This window comes from Gadus macrocephalus, chromosome 2, assembly GCF_031168955.1.
Source record: "Gadus macrocephalus chromosome 2, ASM3116895v1".
Classification (NCBI taxonomy): Eukaryota; Metazoa; Chordata; class Actinopteri; order Gadiformes; family Gadidae; genus Gadus; species Gadus macrocephalus.
In genome coordinates this window covers 181870-191869 of record NC_082383.1, presented here as the reverse complement: position 1 = coordinate 191869, position 10000 = coordinate 181870, and the positions used below count along the sequence as shown (strand labels likewise).

Below are 10000 nucleotides of genomic sequence, written 5' to 3'. Positions count from 1 at the left end.
GTTCTAGTCGTTTTATTTTACTAATGTTGTGTGTGGGCCATGTGTGACTGTAGGCTACTGCTGCCCGTCTTGGCCAGGACACTTGAGAAGGATATTTTTAATCTCAATTCCGTCTTTTTCGGGTTAAAAAAATAAATCTCTCAAATCAATGTACAATCCGCAATCTTGAACACCCCTTAACCCCACGTTGATTCTACTGTTTTCTGAGCGACATCGATGTCTGCATATACATGAAATGCATCAAGTGTGAATCACGAAAATGCAGAGGACTTTGTTACAACCTGGCTCAACGGTTGCAACATTGAAGGGGAGGCCACACATAGTCTTGTATGAACATAACGAATTTATTAAAGAATACTGTGAACAACCAAACATAAAAGAAACGAAGGATCAGGCTGCATGCCAGGGAGGAGAGGGAGTCACTTGATCAGGGCTGCTTTATAGGCTCCTGAGCCAAGCCTGCTCACGTGAGCTGCATCTCGTTAGGTGATAATGTGTGATCACCATGATGATGTGGCTCCACCAACCAGCTCCCTACAAGACAGAACACACCACAACAAACACCACAACACAAAGACAACCCTTTGGCCGTCACACTTCCCCCCATAAGACAGGAGTCTTATGGGGTAGTCCCTGTACATTAATAAAGGGCATAAACTCATGTACACTGTGACAGGATACACCACTTTCTCTTTGCGTTCATAAATCCAAGTTTTAATTTGTGCAGATAACTCAAACACCCCTTTAAAGAACATGCCTCCAACCTCTCCAGTGTCCTCACCTCCACCCCCCTTGGCCTGTGGAGCATTTAGGAGAAGGAGAAACAGACTGCACAGGATAGAAGAGTTGATGCTATTAGTTACAAAGGCGCACGGGACAAAGCATCCGCCATGACGTTGTGGGTGCCCTTAATATGACGGATGTCCAAGTTGTACGGCTGCAAAAACAGAGCCCATCGCATTAGCCTCTGATTAGGGTTCTGCAAAGAATTCAAGAAGGTGAGAGGGTTATGGTCAGTGAATACAACAATTGGCATTCCAGAATCAAGGTACACATTGAAATGTTGCAGAGCCCCAACCAACTTATCGCCAGACAAACCAACCAACTCTTCAACCAGACAAACCAACCAACTCTTCAACCAGACAAACCAACCAACTCTTCAACCAGACAAACCAACCAACTCTTCAACCAGACAAACCAACCAACTCTTCAACCAGACAAACCAACCAACTCTTCAACCAGACAAACCAACCAACTCTTCAACCAGACAAACCAACCAACTCTTCAACCAGACAAACCAACCAACTCTTCAACCTTACAAAGCTCTTCACAATACCTGGTGTCTAGGACATTCATTTTTCCAGCGCCCTCGCTCATGGCAGTAATTACAAACATCAAAGCCACCTGACCGTGAACGACAGTTCGGCTTTGCAGACTCCGACCACGACATTCTAACAGAGCGGTCAATATTCTTAGCATGCACATCTGGAACACAGCTTCTCCCCAACTTTCCCGAGCCATAATACATTTGTCTGCCAGAATTGCTGCTTCACGAACACTTTTCACTCCACGCTCATCAATATGAGTGGCAACTTCAGATGGACAATCTCTGAACTGTACCAATACAATGAGATCAGAAATCTTTAAAAATAATGACCCCTACAGCTGAACACCATCTATTGAAATGTTTGGACAACTCTCTTGCAAATTCCACGTTCGTCTGTTTATCAGCCTTTTCCCAGGGCCTGAAGCGTTGCCTATAGGCATCTGGCACCAACTCGTATGCTCCAAGAACTGCATCTTTTACAGTGGAATAGGTCTGACAATCCACTGCACTAAGAGCGGAATAAGCTTCCTGGGCTTCTCCGGTGAACACTGATTGTGACATAACAACCCGGTCAGTTTCAGGCCAACCTCTCATATCGCCTACACGTTCAAAAAGGATAAAAAACGTGTCTGGATCTTTCTCGTCAAACTTTGGTATAAGACGCAAATGACGAACCACATCAAACCCTTTTACCTGTGCTGTAGCGGGTTCTTCAGACGATTGTGAACCCTCAGCATTACCCACAATCATACCTACTTTAATAAGGTCTAATCGGTACTGTTGCAACCCCGATTTTTCCTTTTCCAAAGACTGTTTTAGATGCTCTTTCTCCATCTGCATTTAATTTATCCTTTTCGAAAGACTGTCTTAGATGCTCTTTCTCCATCTCCGCATTTAGCTGCAACAGCAACAGCTCCTTTTGCTGCTCAAATGTTAGACCTACAGTAGGGGAAGCAGCCCTCAGTGCCCCTTTAACCTTTTATCCCCAATGTCAACACCATAATGCTCCACAAGCTTCAAAAGTTTGTCTTTTGTGCAACCATTCAAAATTGCCTCAGAGGGAGATTGAACAAAACTACTGACAGAAGCCATGACAAAACTGTTTTGATTACTGGGATGCAAATATAATTGGAACTTCCCCACTAACTGCCTATCCAAAACTAAATAATCTCGACCCTAGTGTTCATGCAGCTTGCGCTGGGTATTTATGCACTGTAAACCAGCCGGTTTGAAAGGCGACCTGCAAGCAGACAACCCCCAAGATCCTTCGGACATGCTCCCGAAACAATTGTCCGAAAACAATTGACACTACCCACGTTGCCACAGCACTACCAAAAGGATTAAAAAAAACAAAACAAAAATAATTCATGCAACCCAAAGGGGAAACGCAACTGAAGCCTAACAGGGGAAGTTCAAATTCAGACATGTGCTCACTGGACAATCAACTCTGTTAGCCTAACCCCAGCAGATTACCCAATCAAAAGCTCAATCCCCAACCATGCACTACTGATCCACAATACTAAACCAATGCACCAATTAACTGATAGAATCACCAAAACAAAGATCAAGACTTACTGGCCTCCCCAAAAACCAGTATTGAGCACCTTAAATCCCAAGACTAATAAATCCCTTTAATTATTGCCCAGACCGATTACCTCCATTATGCAAGGTTAAACCCTAACTCCTTCCTCATAATGCCTATAGGAGTAAGATAGATAAAACAAGTACCCGTTTAACTACCAAAAGTTTTACCACTGTGGAAGAAGTTTTACCATTGTGGAAAAACTCACCAAATTGGTCGGACGAGCCCCCATTTGTTACAACCTGGCTCAACAGTTGTAACATTGAAGGGGAGGCCACACATAATCTTGTATGAACATAACGAATTTATTAAAGAATACCGTGAACAACCAAACATAAAAGAAACGCAGGATCAGGCTACAGGCCAGGGAGGAGAAGGAGTCACTTGATCAGGGCTGCTTTATAGGCTCCTGAGCCCAGCCTGCTCAGGTGAGCTGCATCTCGTTAGGTGATGTGGCTCCACCAACCAGCTCCCTGCAAGACAGAACACACCACAACAAACACCACAACACAAAGGCAACCCTGTGGCCGTCACAACTTAAAATGATTATGCTTGCTTCATAACGTAAAGAGAAAATTATTATGCTTGCTTCATAACGTAAAGAGAAAATGATTATGCTTGCTTCATAACGTAAAGAGAAAATGATTATGCTTGCTTCATAACATAATAGGTGAACCAAAATGTTATACGTTGTAACATAGGCGAAATGTTGATGATTATATTATGCGCTCAGCAATTTGTTAGATTATCGACTGGGTTTTCCACATTATAGCTATGGGTTTAATTACAACAAGTAATTCTAGTTCTCTCGTTGTTTTTATTTTCCTGCTCAGTGAGTCTAGAGAATGTCGTTGATTAGAGCTTCTCTGTGTGCATTGAGAAACGAATCTCTTGCATCAAAACCAGAACCAGACCCAGATCAAGAACCAAAACCAGAGACGGAACCAGGAACATAACCAGAACCAGAACTAGAACCAGAACCAGAACTAGAACCAAAACCAGAACCAGAGACAGAACCAGAACTAGAACCAGAACCAGAGACAGAACCAGGAACAGAACCAGTACCAGGAATAGAACCAGAGACAGAACAAGAACCAGAGACAGAACCAGAACCAGTACCAGGAATATAACCAGAACCAGAGACAGAACCAGTACCAGGAATAGAACCAGAACCAGAACCAGAGACAGAACCAGAACCAGTACCAGGAACAGAACCAGTACCAGGAATATAACCAGAACCAGAGACATAACCAGAACCAGGAACAGAACCAGAACCAGTACCAGGAATAGAACCAGAGACAGAACCAGAGACAGAACCGGAGACAGAACCAGGAACAGAACCAGAACCAGTACCAGGAATAGAACCAGAGCCAGAACCAGAAACAGAACCAGAGCAGAACCAGAACCAGGAACAGAACTAGAGACAGAACCAGAACCAGAACCAGAGAGAGAACCAAAACCAGGAACAGAACCAGAGCTCCAGCGGCTACAAGGTTCGAGACTCACGTTGTTGCCATTCTCCCAAGGACCAGAGGATGGAGAACGGAGTGGGTGGAGCTGGAGGCCCGTCGGAGGGCGGGGCCCAGGGCGGGGGCCAGGGCGGGGCCCAAGAGGTGGTGGACGCGGACGCCCTGTGGGAGAAGGTGGAGGGTAAACGCCACGAGCTGACGCGGGCCATCTCCCCGGGGAAGCTGACGCCGTACCTGAGGCAGTGCAGGGTGCTGGACGAGCAGGACGAAGACGAGATCCTCAACTCCATGCTGCTGCCCTCCAAGGCCAACCGAACCAGTAAGCACTATCACCACCACTAGCCAGTTCACTATCACCACCACTAGCCAGTTCACTATCACCACCACTAGCCAGTTCACTATCACCACCACTAGCCAGTTCACTATCACCACCACTAGCCAGTTCACTATCACCACCACTAGCCAGTTCACTATCACCACCACTAGCCAGTTCACTATCACCACCACTAGCCAGTTCACTATCACTATCACCCCCACAACCCAGTTCACTATCACCACCACCACCACAACCCAGTTCACTATCACTATCACCACAACCCAGTTCACTATCACCACCACAACCCAGTTCACTATCACTATCACCACAACCCAGTTCACTATCACTATCACCACCACAACCCAGTTCACTATCACTATCACCACAACCCAGTTCACTATCACTATCACCACCACAACCCAGTTCACTATCACTATCACCACAACCCAGTTCACTATCACCACCACAACCCAGTTCACTATCACCACCACAACCCAGTTCACTATCACTATCACCCCCACAACCCAGTTCACTATCACTATCACCACAACCCAGTTCACTATCACTATCACCACCACAACCCAGTTCACTATCACCACCACAACCCAGTTCACTATCACTATCACCACCACAACCCAGTTCACTATCACTATCACCACCACAACCCAGTTCACTATCACTATCACCACCACAACCCAGTTCACTATCACTATCACCACCACAACCCAGTTCACTATCACTATCACCACAACCCAGTTCACTATCACTATCACCACCACAACCCAGTTCACTATCACCACCACAACCCAGTTCACTATCACTATCACCACCACAACCCAGTTCACTATCACTATCACCACAACCCAGTTCACTATCACTATCACCACCACAACCCAGTTCACTATCACTATCACCACAACCCAGTTCACTATCACTATCACCACCACAACCCAGTTCACTATCACTATCACCCCCACAACCCAGTTCACTATCACTATCACCACAACCCAGTTCACTATCACTATCACCACCACAACCCAGTTCACTATCACCACCACAACCCAGTTCACTATCACTATCACCACCACAACCCAGTTCACTATCACTATCACCACAACCCAGTTCACTATCACTATCACCACCACAACCCAGTTCACTATCACCACCACAACCCAGTTCACTATCACTATCACCACCACAACCCAGTTCACTATCACTATCACCACCACAACCCAGTTCACTATCACTATCACCACCACAACCCAGTTCACTATCACTATCACCACAACCCAGTTCACTATCACCACCACAACCCAGTTCACTATCACTATCACCACAACCCAGTTCACTATCACTATCACCACCACAACCCAGTTCACTATCACCACCACAACCCAGTTCACTATCACTATCACCCCCACAACCCAGTTCACTATCACTATCACCACCACAACCCAGTTCACTATCACTATCACCACCACAACCCAGTTCACTATCACCACCACAACCCAGTTCACTATCACTATCACCACCACAACCCAGTTCACTATCACTATCACCACAACCCAGTTCACTATCACTATCACCACCACAACCCAGTTCACTATCACTATCACCACCACAACCCAGTTCACTATCACTATCACCACCACAACCCAGTTCACTATCACTATCACCACCACAACCCAGTTCACTATCACTATCACCACCACAACCCAGTTCACTATCACTATCACCCCCACAACCCAGTTCACTATCACTATCACCACAACCCAGTTCACTATCACTATCACCACCACAACCCAGTTCACTATCACCACCACAACCCAGTTCACTATCACTATCACCACCACAACCCAGTTCACTATCACTATCACCACCACAACCCAGTTCACTATCACTATCACCACAACAACCCAGTTCACTATCACTATCACCACCACAACCCAGTTCACTATCACTATCACCACCACAACCCAGTTCACTATCACTATCACCACCACAACCCAGTTCACTATCACTATCACCACCACAACCCAGTTCACTATCACTATCACCACAACCCAGTTCACTATCACTATCACCACAACCCAGTTCACTATCACCACCACAACCCAGTTCACTATCACCACCACAACCCAGTTCACTATCACTATCACCACAACCCAGTTCACTATCACTATCACCACAACCCAGTTCACTATCACTATCACCACAACCCAGTTCACTATCACTATCACCACCACAACCCAGTTCACTATCACTATCACCACAACCCAGTTCACTATCACTATCACCCCCACAACCCAGTTAATCATGGTTAACGCTATCCATTGAGCCTGCTGATTGGTCGGCTGGACGCAGGGAGAAGTGACCCACCCCCCTGATGTTGTTTATCTGTCCTTTGCGTTGCCAGGCCGACTGCTGGACATTCTCCACACAAAGGGCGAGCGAGGGGTGGTGTCGTTCCTGGAGAGCCTGGAGTTCCACTACCCAGAGCTGTACAAGAGGGTGACGGGCAAGGAGCCCACACCCCGCTTCTCCACCATCGTAGGTGAGGAGTCCCCCACCACCGGGCAGCGCACTGCAAAACCACTGAGTCACCCAGCAGAACTTCACACAGCAGAACGTCACACAGCAGAACGTCACAGAGCAGAACGTCACACAGCAGAACGTCACACAGCAGAGCGTCACACAGCAGAACGTCTCAGAGCAGAACGTCTCAGAGCAGAACGTCTCAGAGCAGAACGTCTCAGACATAAAGCAGAACGTCACACAGCAGAACGTCACACAGCAGAACGTCACACAGCAGAACGTCTCATGGCAGAACGTCTCAGGACAGAACGTCTCAGGACAGAACGTCTCAGGACAGAACCCCCAGAACGTGGGGGAGGGAATAGGCTGATTATCATTGTTACATCAGTCTGGTCGAGTGGAGGAGGAAGGCCACCCAGTTCCTGATGATTGTCCTAATTACCTTGTGGGTTACCTTGTGTGTTACCGTATGTGTTACCTGGGTGTGTTACCTTGTGTGTTACCGTATGTGTTTCCCTGGGTGTGTTACCTTGTGTTTCCCGGGGTGTGTTACCTTGTGTTTCCCGGGGTGTGTTACCTTGTGTTTCCCGGGGTGTGTTACCTTGGTGTGTTACCTTGTGTTTCCCGGGGTGTGTTACCGTATGTGTTACCGTATGTGTTACCTTGTGTGTTACCTTGTGTGTTACCTGGGTGTGTTACCTTGTGTGTTACTGTATGTGTTACCTTGTGTGTTACCGTATGTGTTACCTTGTGTGTTACCTGGGTGTGTTACCTTGTGTGTTACCTTGTGTGTTACCTTGTGTTTCCCGGGGTGTGTTACCTTGTGTGTTACCTTGGTGTGTTACCTTTGTGTTACCTGGGTGTGTTACCTTGTGTGTTACCTTGTGTTTCCCTGGGTGTGTTACCTTGTGTTTCCCGGGGTGTGTTACCTTGTGTGTTACCTTTGTGTTACCTTGTGTTTCCCTGGGTGTGTTACCTTGTGTGTTACCTTGTGTGTTACTGTATGTGTTACCTTGTGTGTTACCTTGTGTGTTACCTGGGTGTGTTACCTTGTGTGTTACCTTGTGTGTTACCGTATGTGTTACCTTGTGTGTTACCTTGTGTGTTACCTTGTGTTTCCCTGGGTGTGTTACCTTGTGTTTCCCTGGGTGTGTTACCTTGTGTGTTACGTTGTGTTTCCCGGGGTGTGTTACCTTGTGTGTTACCTTGTGTGTTACCTTGTGTGTTACCTGGGTGTGTTACCTTGTGTGTTACCTTGTGTGTTACTGTTTGTGTTACCTTGTGTTTCCCGGGGTGTGTTACCTTGTGTTTCCCTGGGTGTGTTACCTTGTGTGTTACCTTTGTGTTACCTTGTGTGTTACCTGGGTGTGTTACCTTGTGTGTTACCTTGTGTGTTACCGTATGTGTTACCTTGTGTGTTACCTTGTGTGTTACCTTTGTGTTACCTTGTGTGTTACCTGGGTGTGTTACCTTGTGTGTTACCTTGTGTGTTACCGTATGTGTTACCTTGTGTTTCCCGGGGTGTGTCCAGTGGAGGAGGGCCAGGAGGGGCTGACCCAGTTCCTGATGAACGAGGTGGTGAAGCTGCAGCACCAGACCCGGGCCAAGACCCTGCAGGAGCTGGAGCTCAACCGCAAGAACTGCACCCTGGAGGACGAGCAGAAGAAGCTGCGGCTGGCCAACCAGGAGCTGCAGGCCTTCCAGCAGAGTAAGATCACAACCATACCCACTATTACCTTCACCATTGTATCCACTATCACTATCACATCCGCTATCACCAAAAATCCCCAAACAGGTTTTGCTCGCACAGATATATATTTGACTTGTAAATGAGATTGTAATGAAATATCCGTCCTCTGGTTGAGTGTTTACGTTCAGGTTTCTCTTTCTAACGAGGCGCTTCGGCTCAATGAGACTTCCTCAACAGATAGACGTTCAGTCCTGATGAACACTACTACCCAGTGAGTGTGCAGGGCGCCCTGGTGTGTAGGCCCCGGCCCGCACTGGCTTCGAATCTCACTTCCCCTTTGTAGCAGACGAGGTGTGAGAGAGAGAACGTGTGAAAGCGACATCTCTGAGAGACGCGGGCTCCTCTCTGTTTGGGGAGCAGCTGCCTGATGGAGGTGTTCTGATAACAGAAGTCTTCTCAATGGTTGTCTCTCATCACATATCCCTTAGACCCAGGGTGCACTGTGTTGGGGTGACAGCAGGGGGCTCTGTGTTGGGGTGACAGCAGGGGGCTCTGTGTTGGGGTGACAGCAGGGGGCTCTGTGTTGGGGTGACAGCAGGGGGCTCTGTGTTGGGGTGACAGCAGGGGGCTCTGTGTTGGGGTGACAGCAGGGGGCTCTGTGTTGGGGTGACAGCAGGGGGCTCTGTGTTGGGGTGACAGCAGGGGGCTCTGTGTTGGGGTGACAGCAGGGGGCTCTGTGTTGGGGTGACAGCAGGGGGCTCTGTGTTGGGGTGACAGCAGGGGGCTCTGTGTTGGGGTGACAGCAGGGGGCTCTGTGTTGGGGTGACAGCAGGGGGCTCTGTGTTGGGGTGACAGCAGGGGGCTCTGTGTTGGGGTGACAGCAGGGTGCACTGTGTTGGGGTGACAGCAGGGGGCTCTGTGTTGGGGTGACAGCAGGGGGCTCTCTGTTGGGGTGACAGCAGGGTGCTCTGTGTTGGGGTGACAGCAGGGGGCTCTGTGTTGGGGTGACAGCAGGGGGCTCTCTGTTGGGGTGACAGCAGGGGGCTCTGTGTTGGGGTGACAGCAGGGGGCTCTGTGTTGG

The 10000-nt window shown here is 48.1% G+C and overlaps 1 protein-coding gene across 1 annotated transcript in view; it reads left to right on the top strand.

Annotated features, from left to right (window-relative positions):
• Window positions 1-10000, top strand: part of LOC132474198 (caspase recruitment domain-containing protein 11-like) — a 30237-nt gene that overhangs the window by 9798 nt on the left and 10439 nt on the right. Inside the window, exons 2-4 of the mRNA XM_060074751.1 lie at window positions 4436-4697; window positions 7111-7248; window positions 8761-8937. Coding sequence (XP_059930734.1) covers window positions 4445-4697; window positions 7111-7248; window positions 8761-8937 — 568 coding nt within the window. The 5' untranslated portion in view covers window positions 4436-4444. The remainder of the gene's footprint in view (window positions 1-4435; window positions 4698-7110; window positions 7249-8760; window positions 8938-10000) is intronic.